The sequence below is a fragment of the Fusarium venenatum genome (assembly GCF_020744135.1).
Source record: "Fusarium venenatum strain MPI-CAGE-CH-0201 chromosome Unknown EDB82scaffold_2, whole genome shotgun sequence".
NCBI classification, from domain to species: Eukaryota; Fungi; Ascomycota; class Sordariomycetes; order Hypocreales; family Nectriaceae; genus Fusarium; species Fusarium venenatum.
The window spans coordinates 6,726,390-6,747,641 of NW_027072130.1; the positions used below are offsets into that span (position 1 = coordinate 6,726,390).

Genomic DNA, 21,252 nt, shown 5'->3' on the forward strand with positions numbered 1-21,252 from the left:
ACATCAAAGTTCTCCGTGAATTCTCAAGTAGATTGCTTCTGTTCCACATTTTTTAAAGGTAATCATTTCTCATCAATTTTATTTCGTTAATTTTTTAATTCCTACTATCCTAAAGAATGGACGTTCCGACGAACCTCGAACGGTCTTTGATATCTACCGTCTCCGTCGGCCAAGAAAATTCGCAACCAAAAGAAAACAGCAATATTGCAATCGTCGTCATTATCTTACAAAGCGTAAACCCGGGCATCTAAGTTTGTCTAAGTTGATTTCGCCCGTCTTTTCCGCGCGTTTCATGTCTCATTGACTTTTCTTTTTCTTGAAACGCGTTTGACGTTTAAGCAAAAGCACCAACGACGGACATACCAAAGGCTAAAGTCCAAAGTTAGTGAATGTATAGACAAGCAGATCAAGAGGATGCTTACCGCCAAGGAAGATCCAGCACAGAGCAGCGATCTGGTCCTTCTTCTTCATGAGATGTTGAGCCTCCTCGGAAAGGAAATCCTCAGCCAAGAGGTTGATGAGGGCAGCGTAGATGAGAAGGCCAGAAGAACTATGTCGAGTTAGCATTTGTTTAAAGAGATGAGCATGTTCAGAAACTTACATAGAGTTGAAAACACCGACCATGATCAAACCCATCTCACTCTCAGGATCATAAGAGTTTCGGCTGGCAATTCCAATAGCTTGACCAATTGGCGCTGTGCAGCCGAAAGCAAAGACAAGCAACCAAGGTCGGACACTGCCCTTAGGGTAGGGAACAGCAGCGATACGAGATCCAAGACCGAGACCCTCAAACATTTGATGGAACATGATGGCAATGAGGAAAACGAGGAGACCGTCGGTGGTCATGGCAATGGTCATTCCAACGAAGACAGAGTGGAACAGGATACCACCTTCGAGAAGAGTGATGTTCATCGACATGCGCTTGAAAGTCTCGTGATCGATCGAGTTGTTCTCCTCATCAAAGTAAGACTCGCTGACTTCGGCGTGAGGCTTAGAGTCGATAGCGGCTTGCGAGTATTGAGACTCCTTGATCATCTCCATCATCTCGGAACGTTGTCGGACGTATTGCTCGTAAAAGACGACGAACCAGGCGGGCATTGTAGAGTTGCTGTCGTCGCGCGAGTAGGCGTGGGGTCGCTGTTCCTTCTCGTACATCTCACGAGCCATGGCCTTTTCGTATGAGACCTCATCGTCGGAGTAATCGCTGTTGAAAGAGTCGTTGCGGGCGTGGCCTAAGTTCTCGTCTTTAGGGAAGGGACGTTGAGGGCGCTGAGGTCGAGGAGGAGGGTGGACGGTGACTGCTGCACCCGTGGGACCACCGTGAGAGTGTCCACCGGTTTTGGCGTTGAGGTAGAGTTCGACCATGAAAAGCATAAACATAGAGGTCATCATGATAACACCAGGCATAGCGGGATAGATATCGGTAAAGAGTTCGGGGAGGCAGGGATTAGTGAGGGATCCGAAGGCTGTGGGGAGCAACTACAAGCCGATTCGTTAGTACGAGCCTCGGGATAATATCAGTTATAAACTTACATGAACGAATGCAGTAGCAACCAAAACACCAGTACCGAAATGCTTGCAAGCGAAAAACACCTTGGGGGGCATCTTGAGCCACTTGATTCTCTTAGCGGCGACAGGAAAGCCAGCGCCCATGCAAGAAACAGCCAAAACAGCAACTATTTCACATTGTTAGCTTCCAAGAAAGAAACCGGTCTGGATGAAAATCCGGGGTAATTAGTCAACGTACAAAGACCACCGACGTGCATGCCAAGGGGGTATTCCTCCCCAGGGCCGTCAGATCCACATTGAGGTCTAGCTTCCTCCATTTTGAACGATAGAAACTAAAGAAATAGTCGAAAGGGAAAATTCGAGTATCGTAAGGATCGTCGTAAAGTAGTAGAAAGAGAAAAACAATTAAATAATTTTCTCAAGTAATAAAAAAGAACAGGGAAACCAGTTTCCTGTCTTGGCGTGTATAGTAAGAAAGGAATTAATGGATTTCTGAGTAAACAGGAACCCAAATAGGAAATTTGATTAAACAAAATTCCTACAGAAAGGAAAAATGGAAATGAACAAAAAAGATTCACTCCAATCAACACAAACAAGGAAATAGACAGTACAAAGGAAACAACCAGGTACCAGCCTAGATGCAAAGGGAAAGCGGATAGAGAGAGAGAATAGGGAGTAGAGGGGAAAAAAAGCCTCCACTCTAGAAACCATAGCCGTCTATAAGTATTCTTGGCGATTAGTAGTGTTCAAGCTGTTTTTGCCGTTATAATAAACTATTTTAAGGTTGCGAGGCAAAACGTGATACAAAACAGACCACGTCTTGTGTCAGGCTTCCAGCGACAGGGCCTCTCAAACCGATGTGACTGTGGTGTTTCAACAATCTCTTTTCGCCCATGACTAAATCTACGGATACAGAATAGTCAATAATTGCCGGTTCTGGGCCTTGGGGAAGACTGCCAACCCTGGCTCTTATCTCGGAAAAAATAATCGAAATTCCCTTAGCTCATTGGCCACTTTCGCGTCAGGACACAGCTACAAGATCTGCGGGTTTCGTGTTTTAAGCTTGAATAATAGGGAAAAGATCATTGTGACCCGGAACAAGGGGCCTTGTATATATCCACCTTTTGCGTTTTGTCATTAATGCTCAGTGCGCGGATGGCAAGCGATCCGGAAGACCCTTTTTTTTGTTGTTGTCTCAGTCTTTGGTGATCTTGCTCTTTTTTTCCTCGAGAGAGTTCTTTTTGAGAATGCAATCACACTGTAGATGCATGCCGGTAGTTACATTGTCATCCCTGATTACAACGTGAATCCTCAATTTCCACTGCGATCTACATGGATTTGCCATCTTGCCGCTTCTCCAACCTCCACATCTTGGCTTCGAGGCAGGTCATATTCAGCAGAGAAACAAAAGCTCCATCTCGCGTAATGGCGCCCCAAACGGTTTTTGCGCCCCTGCGACTCATGTCACTGCAGTGATATTCACTATTATAACCCTTTCCAGTGCCATACACGGTAGCCCTATCCGCATATTTGTCTTGGCTCCCTATTGTTTTGTCTTATCATGCCTCACATATCGTTTCTACGAGATCTGATACTACGAAAAGGCTTGGCTTGACCGTCCGGACATCCGCTTATCAAATCATGGTTGCCATTTGCCGAATAAACAATTGTTGTTGGGATGAACTGTGATTTACTTTGGCAATATTTTGGAATATTGGTTACGATGGAAAACCCCCTGGATAGTCTGTGGTGTTTTGAACACGCCAAGACGCGATCCAACCTGGAGTAAAATGTCACTTTGCCAAGCTTCTCAAGTACCAAATTTAGAGCTAGCGAATTATTAGGTAGTCCTTTTCTGTAAGGACTTTTGTCTTTCTCTTGGTCGCGGAATTGACCCTTTAACTCCACAGCAATCCATCTTTTGACTGAAACAAGTAAACATTGTCAGGTTTTACATCACCCTTCGGCTATCGGCTAGAGATCAGCTGAGTTCTTGTCTCACTTCAAACATTCTCCACGTCGCTACAATTGCGATTTCGTACCGCGACATGGCTGTAACGTACATTGTCAGCATTAAACTCGACCCACAGAAAGAATTACGCAAGACATTCATTCTACCCTGTGGTCTCCATGTTTTACTGCCGTCTTAACCGCCCTACTCTGAACACTACTACAGTGTCTCTGTAGACGCGTTTACCCTGGAAGATCTGATTAATGGAGGCTTTCAATTTCTAGTAGCCTGTTAGTGCGGGCGACATGCACCTAAGATGATCCGAGCTTCCGAGATAAGTTATACAGAACAACTCTCAGTTATCCGATCTACTGGTTCATCTGTTAAGGAAATATTTCAGTACTTGTCCGGCCAATCGCTCTTCAGCGGGTAGTTCCTATAACTGACTGAAGAATAAAGAGCATACATACCATACCCTATAGTTCTCGAGACTGTGTCCCGCGGAGAGTTATTGTGAAATGGCATGCCATTAGTTATTCTCCAATGGCGGGTCCAGCATAATGGTGCGCAAAAACAACAAAGAACTATATCGCTGATAGCTTTCAAAGTCTAACAGAGATATTCCTGGCTAAAGCTCAAGGCTGAGTGGCTTTCTCGTAATTATAAATCTTCATTTTTACGTGGAGAGACTATTTTTTCCCAGCTCACTGGCGTTTGCCTAATTACCGGCAGCGCATTAGCTATCCAACTAAGCTTACAACTTGCATATCATATTAGACCGTCCTATCTCAGTAAGCTGTACGTAGCGGTTCAGCTTTCAACGTGGCTGTTGATAGTTTGCACCATTTCCTAGATAAAGTCTGATGTCTTACGGCCCCGCTCCTATCTTTCCAATATCCATCCACAACCAAGGAATGGTGGTAGATCTTTCAGCTGGAGAGGTCAAAGCACCACAATGAGGTCAGAAATGAGAGTTGATGTCGTCCTGTCATCGAGAACGTGCCATTCTATTGATTGCATTTTGAAGTCTTGGGTCAAATTAGGTTAGAATGTCTCAATGATTCAATGTTTAGGGACGTCACCAGCTGGAATTGTGTTTATAAATATGCCCTGACCCTCTCCCCCTCTATCACATAAATTTCCTTTGATAATCCCAATATCGGTTCAGCTCTACTATTCCCACTCAAACTATTGAAACACCAGGCACCCAACATGAGAAACTACACCACAATTGAGGACGGCATAATAGTGACCGACAATGGGGTACATTATGACTTACCCAGTTCTTGCCGCCCGGTGTGACTGACAGAATACAGATCCCTCCCCCAGAGAACTGGGTGAACTCCTACGAGGACATGGGAGGAGACATGCTTTGGGGTCAAGGTGGTCAAGTGGAGGATGAGGTTCGTGGACGTGGCATTGACGGGGACATTAGGCCACACTATGGCATGGCACCCTACACTGGGGAGGCACTTTACCTCTTTGAGGTCGGCAGTAGCCAGTTCTATTTCTTCAATGCCATAGATGGGTCTATGTTGCAGATTAGGGGTCAGACGGATCTGAGGAGCATCGTGGGTATTCTTGATGATGAAAACCAAGGCTTACCTGCACTGGATATTGAGGAAATTTAGATTTGCACTTGATACATTTGGGTCTCAGAATATGAACCGATGAATACATTCTAGTGCGCTTGAGTCTCGTCTCCAAATTTGCGGATATAAAGTACCTCTCTAAGTATCGACGCAGTCCTTTCTACAATACGCCGCAAACAGAGCAACATTGATGAAACAAGGTAGATGAATACAGGTGCAGATGCAACTATGATTCCATGTACTTGACTGATGTCTTGAGTGTTGAAAAATCATTTATAGTATCACCACCCATCGCTTAGAACAAGTTCTAAAAAAATTCAGATACTAACTATCATCCTTCTGCGTCCGCGCCAAGATTCTGTTTCTAGATAGTTTCGCTTGGCAGAAACACACCTTTTGATGGGTTGCCAAGTCACCCTCTTTACTCTTCATCCTGTATACTCCGCGTCAAAGGTACAACATAGCCGCCTAGCTCAAACAAACACACTAGATCGTACATCCCTGCTATCTCCATGCGCCTTGGCGCCTTGGCGTTATATCCGCCACAGCAAAGGTCGTAGATTACCCTGTCACACTTGACACTTAAACTCACTATTATTAGATGGAAGAAGTTGAATTGACTTCCGGCTGTCTAATATAGGTGTGTTCAAGATCTTTTGATTTCCGCTTACTAACTCAAGTAGAGATTGATTTTGAGTTTTTGAATGGGTGTACTGTCTCGGGAGATGAGCAGCCGTTCATAGATCTGTTACCGCGACCTAAGGCTGATACCCTTGACTCGCAATCGTGACATAATGACTTAGGTCTAGTTCTTTTTACAGTCTCCCTGGCGAACTTTTGTCTTGCATACGCCGACATAACTCCCCGATATACCTGAAAGGTGGTACTCCGTTACTACCCACTTTCTGTTTACAGAAGCTCGAGAGCTTAGACTCCAGCCGGGGGCGTAGCCGCGTAGTCAAAGAGGGGTACAAGGAACAGACCCGGGCCATGCGAATGAATAACTCGCCCCCCTGATTGATAAGGCAAAATGTTCATCCAATCGCAAACTAATTACAACTATTTCAACGCTCGAAATGTGGAATATTGACAAGGGTGGGTGGGTGGCTGACGATATGTCATATCATCCACCCGAGCACGTATACTGAAACGTCAACTGCTTCAAAACGAGTCGGAGAATTCAGCTCACTTCCTCGTCGGTTTTTCTTTTACGTACCTTCCTTCAAACTTACTTTTCACATACCCAATGTGGCTCAAAAATATGTGAATTTCGCCAAATCGATTTCTATTCTTTGCAGAGAAGCCATTCATATGCTATCGAGGAATGATATCCTCACTTCTATGTCGAAATGAGTCTCACACATGCTTTTCGACTTTTATGTCTTGACATGGAACTCATCACTTGGTAAGGGTCCAGAAAAAGCCCAGCAAATCCCACCTTCAATAACCTTATCCCAGCGCTCTGATGCGGAAAGTTTCTCTTCATAAGATCGGAATCCATGCGGCAGTCCAATAAACAGATTCACGTCAGTCGGAACCCTATGACTTGTCAGCTACTTCACTCTCAACAAACACAAGCTACTTGCCCAGCTTCCGTCAACATCTTTGCATACAACAACCCTTCATCCCTCAGAGGGTCCAAGCCAACTATCCCGATCACGCTAGGCGGCATGCCTTTGACCTGTTCAGGTGTGGCATTGCCGGGATTGATCTTGAGATCATCAACACGTGGACTCTCTATCTTGAGAAGACTGGTGTACCAACGAAATTCTGCGAGTGAAAACATTGGTGCCAACTCATTCTGCTTGTATGATGATATCGATGGGTCTTTCATCTTTTTTAGTTGTGGTTCGTAGCAGTCGACGTGTGCCAAACATGGTATCATGAGAACTTGACCAGCAATAGGTGGTAAAGGATCCGATGTCCGGTTGAGATGTCTTTGAAGAGTGAGAGATGCAGCAACCCAGGCACCTGCTGACACTCCACCAAGGATGACTTTTCGAGGATCGCACTTGAGGTTGTCCATGTTGTCGTGCGCCCACTCGAAAACATCCTCGGCATCATTCCATTGTGTAGGATATGTATACTGTGGAGTATGTCTGTAGTCGACGTTGAGGACTGTGACTTTGGAACCAATGGCTATCCGAGCACATATCGCATCCTCGGCGTCGAGTGTACCATACATGAAGCCGCCGCCTTGTAGATGGACGTACAAAGGGAGTAGTTCTTCTTCGGTAGCTTTGGCTGGTCTATAGCTTCGCACCTGGATACTGCTACCATCTCTAGAAGCAACTGAGTAGTTGTTTATCTGAACTTGAGGTGCCAGCTTTATCATGGACTGTCTCACAATGACTTCTCGTTCTTCGTTGGCCAGCCTTACCATGTCCGCTGTAGGCATTTCAGGCTCGGTTATCGGTGGAACGGTCTGCTGTAAGGCAATCCATTCTTCACAACTGCCTCCGTAACTCGAGAAGTCGCACATTTTGATCGGCAGACTAAAGGAAATTCAAGATCCAGGTATGCAAGAGTGTTAAGTTCTGGGCCGAGGGTATTTGCCATTGACCCACCCACCCAATCATCCAAGTGGGGTTTATAAAGGCCTACCATCTTCGCAGTATTACAAGTCAGTTAACAAGCCAATAAGGCTTTTGTAGAGGAAATGTCAACTACCTAACTGTATATATTGCAAAGATAACATCACGAAGTTCATTTTCGCATTCACTCCAGCTACCTATGCAAGTTTATTATATTTGCAATAGTAGTGCCCCTACAGTATGCAACATGTGGAATGCAGTAACAGTAAAAGCACACACAATTAGCAAAATAATTATAGAGATATCAGAAGTTATATGGCAATTACATGGCAGTTATATGATAAGTTAGGAAAGCTGCTGGTTTATGTTAGTTGTTGTTTTTAGTTTCTGCTTTTTATTTTATTTTAATGTGTGTGTTAGATACTGTCTTATTTTTCTTTTTTTCAATTTTTTTTTTCAGAGGCTGTTTGTTTCTTGTATTGTCTGCTCTTTCAAATATCATTTTAATTCTTTTGCTGTCTTTCTTTTTCAACTTCTCTCTTCCTTACTTTTTTCTTTTTTCTTTTTTGTTTACCAGAGTTGAACCTGAACACTTGTTTAGGTTCGTTGACTTACCTGCAGAGCTCAGGATATCGCCCTTTGCGCCATTCCATCACTGCCCTACGTTGAAAGGAAGTAAGTTAATTTTCTATTTAAGGGTTACTCCTCCATCTTTGGGTATTGGCACGTAAGATGTGAAAGGCTGCGTGAAAGTTTGCTGAGTGTTGAGTTTGGATGCCTCACAGGTGAGGTTGGGGAGGTCACGAGACGTGGGTGGGTATGCAACTGCGACGCGCCTGAGTCATCTTGAAAAAAGATACGTTCCTTATTTTGATTGATGATAGTGCTATATCCTTGCTGTAATTATTGATTTGAACTGTTCCGAACTGGTTGTCGTTCAAACGGGGAGTTATACCAGATACTAGATACCTAGATAACTATTCAGAACTTTCTCTGTTTGGGGGAGATTGCCATGGAAAGACCTCTTCCAACTCATAACAGCTCTAGGTGAAATATCTACAGGCAATTTTTTACCATCCTTCTGCTTTTTCCTGATCGTTCTCTTTCAAAGATACAAGGCGACTGAGTTCTCGGGTAGACTGGTCACTATGGAACGAGTCCTACGGCCTCCCGTACCAGAGCATGATGATCCATTTATTGAATTCTCCTGATAATATGCGTGCTTATTTGGTCATCAACCCGGTCTTGGATCCGAATCCGTGCATTCTGTTAGGCATAAGAACTGACCGGAGGGCTACTGGGTGGCAGAAATGTTGGCCTCCTAAGTCTTAGGGTATAGAAATGAGCAGTCTAAGAACTATAGCCTAAGGAGCATACAGTGACCTACTAATTTCATCTCGTATGCTTTAGAATGGCTCCTGGCTTTTTTGCCTCAGAATATCCGGGATTCATTTGCCGACGCCATTCAGGAGTCTCGCATCACCAAGACCATGAACTCGAGCAACCACGTACTATTGAAAGATGCTGTAGCTGCCGACAATTTAGACTTCGACTGGGCGATATGGCTTGTCCTACAAGCTGTTTATTATGATACTGATTCAACAGCCAAACGTCTGTCCTTCAAGAATTCGCTTGCGGCAATGAGGATTACTGAGCGCTACCAAGGAATTGATGTTCTCTATGACAATTTCCCCATCACCGATGCACCTCGACCTAGTAAATGGGGCCGTATTGCCAATCATCGCGCTTCTAATTCTGAGTTCCTACCAATCGGTCAAGGTGACAGTCAACAAAAACCCACCAATCCTTCCATCCAGCCATCTGGTATCACTCACCCTCTCGGTAAAGTCGACGAAGGGTGCTTACACGGTATTTGACGGTAATTTTTCATGGGAAATGTATTTTAGACGTAGGAAACAACATCGCAATCGATGGTGAGGTTGTTATGCATGGGAGGGGGGCAATTGATAAACACAATGGGATGATGTGTATACGGGTTGAGATTGTTGGTAGGCTTAAATTACCATTACCCAATTAGTCATTCTCAATTGGAATCTTTCTTAATAATTCGTCTATACCAACTCCGCAAGGTAACAGTATTCGCTAAGTGTTTCATTAATTGTAATTCATAATATTTGCGCTTGCCCAGGCTTGTAAGCGGTGATCGCCTTCTGAGTTCCTCAATGACATCGATCAACCTATTTGTCGCTGTTGACAGTCCTAACTCTTTCCAAATCTACTGTCGCCTTGAGCTTTGTGAAGGTAGTGGCATGCTCCTTGAAAAGCTATTCACGCATCGCATCATCGTCATCTCCATCGTCACCCTCAAAAGAGATGCTGGTTAGATGTTCCAACTTGAACAGGTTTCGTGGACATATGTTGAAGTCAGTCGGCATTCAATATTCTGACAGAAAGGAGCTCCCTGTGACCATGTCACACATGAGAGTATCCCAGGTGCTGCCCGAGGATCTGGGCCGTCGAAAAGGGCTGGTATGCCCTGTGTAGGTAGTCTACTGGCCCCGGCTTGTGAGGCATTGCAGCTGTTGATCCTGAGTTCGTGCTGCTCAAGGCTAGCCAATGCGACAGAGGGCTTCGTTGGACACTAAGCAAAGACAGGTTCTTATTTCGAGCAGATTCAAAGTGGAACACCAAGAAAATTTGCCATATTAATATTCCATCGTAGCAATTTGTCCCAGAAGCTAGGCCGTGATTTGGTGGTGGTCAAGAGATGGGTTTTTGGCCGATGAGTCACCCTTGACACTCTTCCCCTAGGGACACGAATAAGAAGAGCCGCTTTCTACCGAAATAACTTGGATGATGTTTTGTCCTCTTTCATTCACGCCCTTCCACCGTCAGAATGGTAGCACCGATATTCGTTCTAGAGGCGACAGCCCTCAATGCTATCAGATCGCTTCCGTCAGACGTCTACCTCGTCCACGCGACCAACTGTATAGCAGAGTGGGGCGCTGGCATAGCGGCTGAACTTGCACGCGTCTTTCCAGCTGCATACACAGAATACAAGACATTCTGCCGCGCCGACGCGTCTTCGCGATGGCCATCGCCAAAGCTCGCGGGGCAGTGCTACATCATTCCACCACAGATTTCAGACGTCGCTAGCGGGGTGCCCAAGATACATATTGTGTGTTTGTTTACCAGTTACGGGTACGGTAGAGCAAACGTGAGGACTGGAAAGCCAGGGAGAGATGCAGCCGGGAAGATCCTGAAGCAGACAAGGATGGCTTTGAGGGACATGAGGACACAGATCGATGCACAAACAGGGAAGCGAGAAGATGGGCCTGTGACGATCTATTCGCCCATGTTCAACTCGGGTGCGTTTCGTGTACCGTGGGAGAAGACGTCCAAGGTTATCGGTGAGGAGTTTGATGGGTTTGAAGGGCGTTGGTTAGTGATGGCACCACCATCCTCTGAACTGTGAGCAGCGTGAGCATCCACCTGAAGCTATAAGTTAATCTAGAAAGCAGTTCAGCGGGTGGCAAAAAACCTGGCCTTTGAGCTTTCGAATATGGAAATGAAAACTATGCGTATGATCTAATAGAAACGATAATCTGAGGGAGAGATTTTGTTTCCATCGGCCATTTTGTCTGACATTCGTTGACGGTATGAGCTGTCGTCAATTAGGCCTACAGTGACTACTGGGCCCTGAGGAGCGGCTGGTGATGCACCTTGGATTTATACCTTTCCCTTCTGTCTCGCTCGGATCATGGTCTCGCTTATAGAGTAACTACCTACCCACCTATCAATCACTCTTCTTCTTCTACTTTCATTTACAAGGGTTATCTGGTCCGTACAACCCGTCTTACTGCTGTTCCTTTTGTTCTCTGCTTGCCGTGGAATCGCGAATCACATTACTGACCTACCCTTCCTGTCCAGGTCTGCCATCAAGCTCCACTTCTTTCGGTTTCTTACTTATACCGCTTTTCTTGTTTTCCCGATATCCTAAATCACAACCAGCGACCGTGGTGTAGTGGTTAGCATTAACGCCTTCCAAGCGTTAGAGAGGGGTTCGATTCCCCTCGGTCGCATTTTTGCCGTCACGAGGCCTGTCTTCTTGTTTCACCTTCATCTCCTCAATGTTGTTATACTGTGCTTTTTGCCTCCTGTACAGTCTGCGTGCTGTTCGTTGAGGTGCGCTGTAGTCCAAGTTCTCTTGCCCCATATATCTTTGTCGGTGGATATTTCTTCCGTAGCACTTTCCCGCCAAACCACAGGCTACAGCTACCGCATCATCACCGCTGAAGGTCTCCACAATCCGTCTTTACCATCAGCTAAACGCAACAACAATCATACCTCCAGTCGATCATACTACACTCTCATTAGGACAACAAATCAATTACCACAAACACAAACTTCTCATCATGACGTCCACAGACCCCAAGACCACCGACGAAAAGCCTGTCGAGCAGAAGCCAGAGCAGAAGCCCGCCGCCCTTGGCGAGGACGACGAGTTTGAGGACTTCCCTGTCGATGGTATGCCCGCATTCACGTACACTCTCTTTCCTAGATATAGCTAACGAATGTACAGACTGGCCTGAGGACCAAACCGAAGCTGCCAAGGGTAGCGGCGAGACGAAACACCTCTGGGAAGAGAGCTGGGACGACGACGACACGAGTGATGACTTCTCGCAACAACTCAGGCACGTCAATAGTCAATACGATGCTTCTTCTATACAACAGCTAACCGTTATACAGGGAGGAGTTGAAGAAGGTCGAGGCCAAACGCCGATAGATGACGACACCCACTGCGCGACGAGCCGGGCAATTCCCGTGCTTTCGTCCACTGCGATAACTTAATGACGGAACATATAGAGGAGTATCGAAGGAGCGAGAGCAATGCGATGGCTAAGGAGCTATCATCAATGGAAGAAGGCAAAACTTCTGTTACCATATCTGTACCCGAGAACCTTCTGTGTATGGTGGTAGGATGTGGGCTGGGCAGTCTTCTGAAGACCAGTCCAACCTCCGAGTGCGGGATGCTGCAAGACAAGGCAACAACACATATATCAGTCAAACACGAAACATTATGACGACTTCGATAACATGGAAGCCCCAACAGCTGGTGAATATGTACTGCCGCTGGCTAGGGTTCTGGCAAGCCACCCAAAGATCCAGGAGCGGTCCGGCTGCAATTGTGACTGCGATGGACAAACGAATGTATGAGGGCCTTAGGGTATCAGAAAAATTGACCGCTGGAAGCATAAGAGACAAGATTAGTAGGCCACTTTATGCTCCTTAGACTACAGTTCTTAGACTACTTATTGTTATACCCCAAGACTTAGGAGGCCATTTTTCTACCATCCAGTAGGAGGGACAAGCAACACAGAACTTGAGCATTGTTGTTCTGTAGTTTAGTCAATCAATAAAGCGCACATAGCAAAATCCTTTGGACACGTGTGGTGTTTTGTTGCGGTTTTACGCCTCTATTGGTATTTGGTATTCAATTACTTTCTTCTGGTTTGCTACAGACTAGCCTTGCCTGCCCAACCTTTTTCCATTTTCATTCCCCGTCATCAACAGGTTCATATACTTCGTACTCCAACAGTATTGGATATTATTTACTTACTGGACAGAGCAGTAACACCGGGAAGCTCCTTACCCTCGAGGAGCTCCAAGCTGGCACCACCGCCGGTAGAGACGTGGCTGATCTTGTCCTCAACACCGTACTTCTTGGCGACGGTGGCGGTGTCACCACCACCGATGATGACAATCTTGCCGTCCTTCTGGACAGCGTCAACGACGGCGTCGAGGGTGGCCTTTGTGCCGCTGGCGAACTTCTCGAACTCGAAAACACCGGCGGGACCGTTCCAGAGGATAGTCTTGGCCTCGGCGATGGCCTCCTTGTAGAGCTTGACAGACTCCTCGCCGCAGTCAAGTCCCTGCCAGCCGTCGGGGATACCGTCCTTGTCGGTGGCGTAGCCAGTGTTGGCGTCCTTGTCGAACTTGTCGGCAGTGATGTAGTCGACGGGGAGGACGAGCTTGACGTTCTTCTGCTTGGCCTTCTCAACGAGGGCACCGACGGTCTTGGAGCCAGCCTCGTCGAAGAGGGAGTTTCCGATGGAGACGTTCTCGAGGGTCTTCTTGAAGGTGAAGGCCATGCCACCGCAGATGATGAGGGTGTTGACCTTGTCAAGGAGGTTGTCGATGAGCTGGATCTTGTCGGAGACCTTGGCACCACCGAGGATGGCCAGGAAGGGGCGCTGGGGGTTCTCGAGAGCCTTGGCAAAGTACTCAAGCTCCTTCTTGACGAGGAAACCGGAGGCCTTCTGGGGGAGGTCGACACCGACCATGGAGGAGTGAGCACGGTGGGCAGTGCCGAAAGCGTCGTCTGTTGTCGTCAGCATTGTGCTACAGTCATAATGGAGGGGGATTGGGATACTCACTGATGTAAACGTCGCCAAGAGCGGTCAGACCCTTACGGAAAGCCTCAACCTGAGCCTTGTCGGCCTTGGTCTTGTTGCCCTCCTTATCCTTGGAAGAGCCCTCCTCCTCAATGTGGAATCGGAGGTTCTCGAGGAGGATGACAGAGCCATCCTCGGCCTTGTTGACGATCTCCTCGACCTCGGGACCGACACAGTCGGGGGCAAAGGTGACCTTCTTGCTGAGGAGCTTCTCGAGCTCGGCGACAACGGGCTTGAGGGAGTACTTCTCGTTGGGGGAGCCGTTGGGACGTCCGAGGTGAGACATGAGGATGACGGACTTAGCGCCATTCTCGAGGGCGTACTTGATGGTGGGGAGAGCACCGACAATTCGCTGGTTGTTGGTGATGTTCTTGTCCGCGTCGAGAGGGACGTTGAAGTCGACCTAGGAGGGGTTTTGTTAGCTTTGAAGATTTGGATGGCGGGGTATTGTATTGTTGAGGGTTTAATGGGAATGCGATAGGGAATAGGTGATTGTGTCAATTGTAGCTATAATTGAGTCTTTATGGTACAGCTCGATGTCTATTCCATGAGAATATATTGTCTGATGCTGACAACATCCGATGGTGCAGTGCGGGGAGCTCAATCAAGCTCAACAATCATGATCGCGGGGTCAATCAGCAACTTTTGCTGTGTGTACTTACTCGGATGAGGACCTTCTTGCCCTTGACGTCAACGTCAGCGATGGAGAGCTTGTTGGACAGCGACATGATTGCGATGTTTTGTAGGAAGTAAAAGAATTGAGGATGAAGGGTTGATGAGGGAAGAAGAAGAGAGGGGAATGACTGGCTGTAAATACTGCTAGAGCTGATACTGCAACAGAGTCTCAGGTGGGGGTCAATCTCAACGCGATGACGCTGGCGGGGCTTTCGCGGCTGGACTCGCAGGTGGTGGAATGATGGAAACCCCTGGACAAGATGCTCCAACCGTGAATCTGGCGTGAGATGTCTTGTTATCTGTGACCTTTTGCCTCTAATTCCCATGACAATTCTCACTCTTGTCTATGCCATGACATGACACGATCGGTGCCGTCTCGGTCTCTACAGTGAAAAAACCCACACATTCCCAGCACGGACTTCAATGTCCAGACAAAACACGGGACATCGTGTTTCTGTTTATATGTCGCCGGGTTACGGCGACTCTCCCGACTTCTGGCTATGCGGGTTCAGAGATCCCCGGAGAGACGCGGACCGGCTCAAGATACCTTACGTTATATATAGCAATACCGAGACACGCGCTGTTTGAGCTTTTACGTACAATACAAACCTACCTTGTCGGCCTGTGAATGCACAGTGAAACAACAAGACGATCAATCGGGTGCTTTCAAAACATGATATGACCCCACCAACTTTACCCAGTATTACGATTAGGCAAGCCGTTGACAAGAAACTGTTGGCATAACTGTAATCGTGGTAGGTTGAGTCAATGCGATGTGCATCAGATATGAGGTATAAGCTAGCAAATAGAATCTGGAAGAATCCCACGTTGAGAGGTGATCTGATAGTCTAAACTCGATACATAACATTGACATCTACTTATTATGCTCTGCAACCCAATAACCGTCGCCACAGATTTCTCAGGCCACTTACATCTCGGTCAATTATATCAGGACAGGCCACGCCTTGACTCCTTCGCCTTGCCAGGTTCCTTTGAAGCGGTGGGATCGCATTTATCCGCCGAGTTCAATCCCAGATCGTTGGCCCTCTCAATTGACAAACCAGCTCTTCTTTTGCGACTCGATTTTATAACTCAATCGCGATAAGATCATTCTTACAAAACACCAATCACGCTTAACCGCGATATTTCACCATGGCACGTTTAACAAATGATACAGCGAATATGTAAAAACGAGGCCAGCAATTGTTTTATATTTTTGTATGACCATCCTAAGCAAGAAACTCCTTTATTTTTTTTACCATCCCAGACAGATCATTTTACTTATTCATACATGTCATTTCGTCTATGACTTCTGAAGATCGAAGTGGAAAGAGCGGATAATTGAGTCCGTATCGTCAATAGCGAGAGGACGCACATCAGCCAGGTCCTTGATCTTGGCAGTACTGTCAAGTGTGTCAGTGTATTATCCTTCAAAAGTTCGAATTGTTGAGCTGTAAAACTTACACTTGCTTGATCTGGTCGTCAGTCATGTTCAATCCGAGCTGCTCAACACGGCTCTTGATGGCGTTCCAGCCAGTCAATCTGGAGGCAAAGTGAACATATCGGGACATGCCGAAATCAGCAGGGTCAATGATCTCGTATGTGCTAGGCTGGTTGAGGATAGCCTTGGCGTGGATACCGGCCTTGTGGGTGAAGGCGCAGAAACCGGTGATGTAGTTGTTGAAGGGGACGTTAATCTCGACGGCCTCGGCGACGAGATCCTCAATCTCCTTGAGCTTGTGGAGCTTGTATCGGGAGGTGACGTAGTCGTGGCTGTTGACGATCATACGGGCCAAGAGACCTCCGAGAGGGGTGATACCGTTGCGCTCGCCGATTCCGAGAACTGAGGTGTCGATGTGGGTGGCTCCGGCCTCGAGGGCAGCGTGGGCGTTGGCAATGGCACAGCCAGTGTCGTTGTGAACTGTCGATGTCAATTTCTGTCATTCAGAACGTTGGTTTGGGAATCTTACAATGGCACTCGATGTCGCAGCCGACAACACCACGGAGAGTGCGGACAAGGTCGTAGACCTGGCGAGGAGAAGCGCAACCGACAGTGTCAGCGACACCAACACGGTGAACACCCTCCTTGTCAACAGCCTGGTAAAGGCTGAGAAGGTCGACAAGGTCGCTCTATTATCTGTGTTAGCCACTGATTTTGCGCATGGAATTATAGATCGAAACATACTCGGAAAGAGTCCTCGGAAGAGAATCGGACCTCCTTGCCTTGGCTAAAGGACTCAGTCAGTAAAGTGGATTTTCGAGAGTATGGTGGTAAGACGAACCTCTTGATGTATCGGATGACCTCAATGGCAGACTCCTTGATGTAAGCCATGTCCTTTCCGTGAGAGTGCTCTCTCAAGTACTGGGAAGTGCCAATAACAACATCGACACCTATAGACAATCAGTTTTTGTGAAACAGCAAGTAAGGCATTGGGATAATTACCGTCGACACCGGTCTCGACAGCGACCTTGGCGTCTTCCATCTGCGCGAGTGTTAATGTAGGTTCGGGCTGAATAGTATCGAACGGGAACTTACTGTGCATCGCACGTCTAGGATTTTGTTAGCAAATTGTCCAAAAGTCGATGTCTGTCGCAATTGGGGACTTACGAGTGAGGATCTTGGCCTTGAGGCCCAGCTTGCAGATCTCCTCGCAGTCCTTGCGGGACTGGGGAGAAGCGAGAGGGCTGGTGAGCTCAATGTACTCGACACCAAAGTCAGAGAGAGCCTTGGCACTGTAAAATTGTTAGGATATCGATCGCCGCCGGGGAAATAGAGTGAGGTTCGTCATACATCTTGATCTTGGTCTCTGTTGGGCACAATCATGTTAGTGGATCACGTTTCTCGTCTTGTGATAGAATACAAGGTAACATACCTGTGTCAAAGTAGGCATTGGCAAACTGCTCTCCCTCTCTCAAGGTACTCTCAATGATCTTGAAGTTGTTGGTGTTGGAGAGGAAGTCGCCGACGGACTGGTAAGGCAGAGCAGCATTGTGGTGAGGCTTGTGGATGGTGGGAGCAGCCCCGTTCTCTGTAACCTCGACGTTGGACATGATGGGCAATTTAGGTGTTATGATGATGTTCAAGAAATCTGGGGTATCTGGAAGAAGAAGGAGATTCCGAAGCAGAAGCTGAAAGGTAAGAGAATTGGGAAGTTGAAAAGTCAAAAGTTGGGGCCTCGTTGGGTTAAGTTATTTACTACCAGAAGAGGCGGGCAATGACTTGGGGACCTTGGCTTGGTTATTGGTTATTGGTGGGGGCGGGGAAGAAAAAAAGAAGATGTGTACCTGTACCAAAGCAGTATACTAATGGCTAAGCTCCGAATGGCGGAGGATGAAAAAAGTTTCCAAAGGAGTGACGCACTTGAGCATCACACTATCAAATGATACGCCAACAAGAGGGCAGACTTTGCTAGCACGGTACATACAAGACCCTGGCCGGGATTAGTCCGATGAGAGTGCGGAAAAAGAGAAAAGAATTAGGTACTCGCGGTTAATTATCAGGCAGTTGTTGCTGTTCAATTAAATCACCAACTGCTGTTGTCAAGTCAGACAAGGACGGATTACTGCTCCTTTCATGTACATGTGCAACACCACTCTACTCTCTACAATAATTAAGATAAAAAAAACTCCTTCACAGTGCTATACTGTACTCCATTCCATTTTCCAAGCTATGACGAACTCAATTGCCCTTGAACATGTCTGATCAACAGTCTGAACATCTTTATTCCCCACTACCCTTGCCCCCTTGGATTCTTGAGTCAGACGCCGAATATCGGGCTCCAGCATCACTCAACTCACAGGGGGTCCCTTGTTCTTTGCGGGGTTAGACTGTATGTCATGGTCCGTATTCCAAATCCGTCTTTGACTGAGCTACCATTTGTGTAGCTGTAGCTGATGCTACTGCATCTATTTATTTATTTCTGCAGTTGGTGTCGCGTGCTTGTTTGCTTTCTCGCTGGGACTTTGCAATTTTCATGGTATGAGGCACAAAGGACCAAGCCAGAAAAACTCTAACTCGCACGCCACAACGGTATCATCTACGAGCTATTGGTTTCGTCGACGCACAAACGACGTCCAGATGCATCAATGGCTGGAGCTTGTGTGAGCATCGACTTGAGCTTGCGATACTCCCGTTACACTATTGAACATCGATTACACTTGTCGGCAAGTTGTCGCACAGACGAATAGTTCGTCAAGCAGGCAGATTCGTGAAGAAAGATCAATTCATATCTTTTAAAACATCTACCAGCCCGAAACTCCAAACGAGACGCAAGTTATTTATCTAAACATGGTCCGTAACCCAAACCCACAGACAACAAAATGGAAGATGCCATGCCAGGCAGTTTCTGCACGCAATAGTGAGGTTCTAACCTCTCGCAAATCGCGGGGCTTGCAATATATGAACGAAAAAAATCCTAACGCCGGTTTTACGTGACGACCTGGACGATCATCATAGTCAATATAATCTGATACCATCGACCTGTAGCTGGCTCGACGCCGATTGGACAACGTTTAGAAGACAAGATAGGTTTACTCGGAGGCAGAGTTGGTCAAGGAGAGGTATGCTGTCCAAGCAATACCGATGGTAGACACGAAAGGCTACAGAAAACTTTAGCGATCTGTAAAAGGTCATATTCCGCAAACTCGACATACCAGCTGGAACTGAACAGGCATCAAACGGAAGTTGACAATCTGCACAGCAGGCCACACAACGTAGTTAGCCTTGAGTGTAGGGATGTACATATCCCGAAGCTTGTTGGACACAGCGCGACGACCGCCGCCCTCAGCAATTGTCATAGTGGTATAAAAAACAGCCAGACCGAATGGCGCAAAGATGAGCTGGTCAAAAGCAACACGCTTCATGGCGGGAACAAAAGCGCTCGTCTTGGTAACGGGGAAGATACGCCCGAGGAATCGGAACCACTTGAACTGTACAGGAGCCATGCAGAAACCGTATGCCATAAAGCGCGTGAGACGCTCAAAGTCAAAGGGCGGGGGAAGGCCGACCGAGTCTGGGATCAGGTCGCGCTCGTAGAAGGGGTTCTTTCGGTCGAGCTCGTGGATCTCGATAGCGACGCCGTCATTCTTCTTAAGGCCGCCTGGCTGGCGGATAGCTCGTTCGCGGATGGCGGTAATGGACTGGGCAACTGTGTCTGCGACGCCTCCAAGGATGGCGTTTGTGACCATCATGGTCATGACTGCGGGTGTTTGTTAGCCATGCTATGCCATGATGTTGTTCTGATCGACATAGGCGACAGTGAAAGGTGACGTACGTGGTCGCTCATCATAGTAAGAGTTGAATCGCGCGGTAAGTCTAGCAATGAAAGCCATTTCGATCAAAAAGACGATGGTATGCAGTAAAGGCTATCAAAGATGATGTCGTCAGCGTCAGGCCTAACAGCACAAAAGAGGAAACAGAGCCGCAACGAAGTTTAAAGGAAATTAAAAAGGATGTAAAAGTGCGCAATGTGACAGTAGCAGCATGCGCATAAGAAAAAAAAACGTCAACAATAAAAGAGATTTGAAGCGATGACGATAGAGCTGGATACGTAGTTGGGGAAAATACTGGGGAAGCTAAAGTGGCGACTGATCATAGAGTTGGCAGCCCAGTAAAGAGACGGAGCATCAGGTAAGAAAAAAAAACAGGGCGCGAATAAAAGACTTACGATGCGACCGTAAATGTACTTTGAGTTGATGGAGCGGATAAACCGCCTCTGAGAGAGTTCCCATGTCATATTGAACAAGAGGGTATCGCGATAACAGATAGAGTAAGAAGATAAAATAAAAAAGGAGAGACGATGCGATAGAGGAAAGAAAAGAGTGGAAAAGAACAGCTCAAAGGTGTCAAAACCTGAGGTAATGTAATGCAAGGTAAGACGAGGCGAGGAGTGACGGTAAAATGTGGAGGGCGCGTATCAGGTCTGTTTGTTCTCAAGGGCGGGTTTCCTTCGTATAACGATATGACGACAGTTTTTCACACACAGTTCGACGACTCGTGGGGCTGAGAGGACTTGGCGACGATTCAGGAGAGAAGAGACCTTTACTTCTGATGCTGTTGATATGAAACGAATCGCGCAAAACGAAAGAGTAAAGGAGAATGAGAAAAGAAAAGAAAAACGGAAACAGGAATTGGAGGGGATCTAAAGTATCAAGTCATGCGACCCTACCAACCTCTTGAAGAGGAGGTATTCAGCTGTCAAAGGAAGAAACAGTGCACCAACGTTTCTTTTCAAACGGTGTCACATAAAGTGCACTTTACGCTGTTCTCCACGTTTCCCCTCTCATCTGGCATTTAACATTAGACACTGTATACTACATATGGTCTACGCCTCTTGCAACAACTAATTTGACAATCCTATAGGTATCTAAATATTGAATTCTTCATCAGCTATTTTACCAGTCAAGTTCTATTTCAGCGGCACTTTATACTTTTGCTGCCTGAAGCGTTGATACAACATTCACCCCTGTCATCCTACAGTGGACCATCTTCAAGGATCCTGCTGGACAAGAGCTTCACGGGCTCCCACCCGTTCCGAGGGTCCGTAGATCTGTAATAGGACCTCCTACCAAGGGAC

General features: G+C 46.8%; 9 protein-coding genes and 1 non-coding gene across 10 annotated transcripts; 5 read left to right on the forward strand and 5 right to left on the reverse strand.

The window, feature by feature from the left end:
* Positions 1–71: 71 nt before the first annotated feature.
* Positions 72–1,826, reverse strand: EDB82DRAFT_575474 (Zinc/iron permease; the record flags this gene model as incomplete). The annotated part of the gene is made up of 5 exons (XM_025735616.2): positions 72–369; positions 423–550; positions 602–1,479; positions 1,534–1,676; positions 1,748–1,826. The coding sequence occupies 5 exons, from the start codon at positions 1,824–1,826 to the stop codon at positions 335–337; spliced, it is 1,263 nt and encodes a 420-aa protein (XP_025586304.1). The 3' UTR covers positions 72–334.
* Positions 1,827–4,611: 2,785 nt separating this feature from the next.
* Positions 4,612–5,130, forward strand: EDB82DRAFT_536903 (uncharacterized protein). The gene is made up of 2 exons (XM_025735618.2): positions 4,612–4,723; positions 4,777–5,130. The coding sequence occupies exons 1-2, from the start codon at positions 4,673–4,675 to the stop codon at positions 5,089–5,091; spliced, it is 366 nt and encodes a 121-aa protein (XP_025586306.2). The 5' UTR covers positions 4,612–4,672; the 3' UTR covers positions 5,092–5,130.
* Positions 5,131–6,019: 889 nt separating this feature from the next.
* EDB82DRAFT_500362 (Alpha/Beta hydrolase protein) lies at positions 6,020–7,594 on the reverse strand. Its single transcript, XM_065608625.1, has 2 exons — positions 6,639–7,594; positions 6,020–6,591 (listed from the first exon to the last, which is right to left on the reverse strand). Exons 1-2 carry the CDS (start codon positions 7,532–7,534, stop codon positions 6,429–6,431), a joined length of 1,059 nt encoding a protein of 352 aa, XP_065464938.1. The 5' UTR covers positions 7,535–7,594; the 3' UTR covers positions 6,020–6,428.
* Positions 7,595–8,927: 1,333 nt separating this feature from the next.
* On the forward strand, positions 8,928–9,504 carry EDB82DRAFT_556212 (uncharacterized protein; the record flags this gene model as incomplete). Its single annotated transcript, XM_065609668.1, has 2 exons — positions 8,928–8,934; positions 8,997–9,504. The coding sequence occupies 2 exons, from the start codon at positions 8,928–8,930 to the stop codon at positions 9,461–9,463; spliced, it is 474 nt and encodes a 157-aa protein (XP_065464939.1). The 3' UTR covers positions 9,464–9,504.
* Positions 9,505–10,292: 788 nt separating this feature from the next.
* On the forward strand, positions 10,293–11,377 carry EDB82DRAFT_179620 (uncharacterized protein). Its single transcript, XM_025735622.2, has one exon. It carries the CDS (start codon positions 10,444–10,446, stop codon positions 11,020–11,022), a length of 579 nt encoding a protein of 192 aa, XP_025586309.2. The 5' UTR covers positions 10,293–10,443; the 3' UTR covers positions 11,023–11,377.
* Positions 11,378–11,557: 180 nt separating this feature from the next.
* On the forward strand, positions 11,558–11,629 carry EDB82DRAFT_t113. The gene has a single exon. It is a non-coding gene; the product is annotated as a tRNA-Gly (tRNA).
* Positions 11,630–11,648: 19 nt separating this feature from the next.
* EDB82DRAFT_500368 (DSS1/SEM1 family-domain-containing protein) lies at positions 11,649–12,866 on the forward strand. Its single transcript, XM_025735623.2, has 2 exons — positions 11,649–12,074; positions 12,130–12,866. The coding sequence occupies exons 1-2, from the start codon at positions 11,963–11,965 to the stop codon at positions 12,396–12,398; spliced, it is 381 nt and encodes a 126-aa protein (XP_025586310.2). The 5' UTR covers positions 11,649–11,962; the 3' UTR covers positions 12,399–12,866.
* A 133-nt stretch (positions 12,867–12,999) lies between these two features.
* EDB82DRAFT_461795 (phosphoglycerate kinase) lies at positions 13,000–14,984 on the reverse strand. The gene is made up of 3 exons (XM_025735624.2): positions 14,665–14,984; positions 13,985–14,405; positions 13,000–13,929 (listed from the first exon to the last, which is right to left on the reverse strand). Exons 1-3 carry the CDS (start codon positions 14,728–14,730, stop codon positions 13,160–13,162), a joined length of 1,257 nt encoding a protein of 418 aa, XP_025586311.2. The 5' UTR covers positions 14,731–14,984; the 3' UTR covers positions 13,000–13,159.
* An 897-nt stretch (positions 14,985–15,881) lies between these two features.
* EDB82DRAFT_179866 (uncharacterized protein) lies at positions 15,882–17,886 on the reverse strand. Its single transcript, XM_065607141.1, has 10 exons — positions 17,556–17,886; positions 17,469–17,489; positions 17,286–17,410; positions 17,214–17,227; positions 17,121–17,160; positions 16,960–17,068; positions 16,863–16,905; positions 16,648–16,807; positions 16,142–16,598; positions 15,882–16,080 (listed from the first exon to the last, which is right to left on the reverse strand). Exons 1-10 carry the CDS (start codon positions 17,726–17,728, stop codon positions 15,981–15,983), a joined length of 1,242 nt encoding a protein of 413 aa, XP_065464940.1. The 5' UTR covers positions 17,729–17,886; the 3' UTR covers positions 15,882–15,980.
* A 995-nt stretch (positions 17,887–18,881) lies between these two features.
* Positions 18,882–20,814, reverse strand: EDB82DRAFT_500377 (uncharacterized protein). The gene is made up of 4 exons (XM_025735626.2): positions 20,344–20,814; positions 19,951–20,041; positions 19,331–19,875; positions 18,882–19,276 (listed from the first exon to the last, which is right to left on the reverse strand). The coding sequence occupies exons 1-4, from the start codon at positions 20,410–20,412 to the stop codon at positions 19,208–19,210; spliced, it is 774 nt and encodes a 257-aa protein (XP_025586313.2). The 5' UTR covers positions 20,413–20,814; the 3' UTR covers positions 18,882–19,207.
* Between the last annotated feature and the right edge of the window lie 438 nt (positions 20,815–21,252).

What these genes read in the sequence shown, in the direction of transcription:
- EDB82DRAFT_536903 (XM_025735618.2), top strand. Translation starts at nt 4,673, where the DNA reads ATGAGAAACTACACCACAATTGAGGACGGCATAATAGTGACCGACAAT. An exon ending in TAATAGTGACCGACAATGGG is followed by an intron (nt 4,724 to 4,776) that starts GTACATTATGAC and finishes GACAGAATACAG; the next exon opens with ATCCCTCCCCCAGAGAACTG.
- EDB82DRAFT_500362 (XM_065608625.1), bottom strand. Translation starts at nt 7,534, where the DNA reads ATGTGCGACTTCTCGAGTTACGGAGGCAGTTGTGAAGAATGGATTGCC. An exon ending in AAGATGTTGACGGAAGCTGG is followed by an intron (nt 6,592 to 6,638) that starts GCAAGTAGCTTG and finishes GACAAGTCATAG; the next exon opens with GGTTCCGACTGACGTGAATC.
- EDB82DRAFT_179620 (XM_025735622.2), top strand. Translation starts at nt 10,444, where the DNA reads ATGGTAGCACCGATATTCGTTCTAGAGGCGACAGCCCTCAATGCTATC.
- EDB82DRAFT_500368 (XM_025735623.2), top strand. Translation starts at nt 11,963, where the DNA reads ATGACGTCCACAGACCCCAAGACCACCGACGAAAAGCCTGTCGAGCAG. An exon ending in TGAGGACTTCCCTGTCGATG is followed by an intron (nt 12,075 to 12,129) that starts GTATGCCCGCAT and finishes ACGAATGTACAG; the next exon opens with ACTGGCCTGAGGACCAAACC.
- EDB82DRAFT_461795 (XM_025735624.2), bottom strand. Translation starts at nt 14,730, where the DNA reads ATGTCGCTGTCCAACAAGCTCTCCATCGCTGACGTTGACGTCAAGGGC. An exon ending in GCAAGAAGGTCCTCATCCGA is followed by an intron (nt 14,406 to 14,664) that starts GTAAGTACACAC and finishes AACCCCTCCTAG; the next exon opens with GTCGACTTCAACGTCCCTCT. An exon ending in TCTTGGCGACGTTTACATCA is followed by an intron (nt 13,930 to 13,984) that starts GTGAGTATCCCA and finishes TGACGACAACAG; the next exon opens with ACGACGCTTTCGGCACTGCC.
- EDB82DRAFT_179866 (XM_065607141.1), bottom strand. Translation starts at nt 17,728, where the DNA reads ATGTCCAACGTCGAGGTTACAGAGAACGGGGCTGCTCCCACCATCCAC. An exon ending in ACAGAGACCAAGATCAAGAT is followed by an intron (nt 17,411 to 17,468) that starts GTATGACGAACC and finishes ACAATTTTACAG; the next exon opens with TGCCAAGGCTCTCTCTGACT. An exon ending in GACGACCAGATCAAGCAAGT is followed by an intron (nt 16,081 to 16,141) that starts GTAAGTTTTACA and finishes CACACTTGACAG; the next exon opens with TACTGCCAAGATCAAGGACC.
- EDB82DRAFT_500377 (XM_025735626.2), bottom strand. Translation starts at nt 20,412, where the DNA reads ATGACATGGGAACTCTCTCAGAGGCGGTTTATCCGCTCCATCAACTCA. An exon ending in AGTACATTTACGGTCGCATC is followed by an intron (nt 20,042 to 20,343) that starts GTAAGTCTTTTA and finishes CATCTTTGATAG; the next exon opens with CCTTTACTGCATACCATCGT. An exon ending in TTACTATGATGAGCGACCAC is followed by an intron (nt 19,876 to 19,950) that starts GTACGTCACCTT and finishes AAACACCCGCAG; the next exon opens with TCATGACCATGATGGTCACA.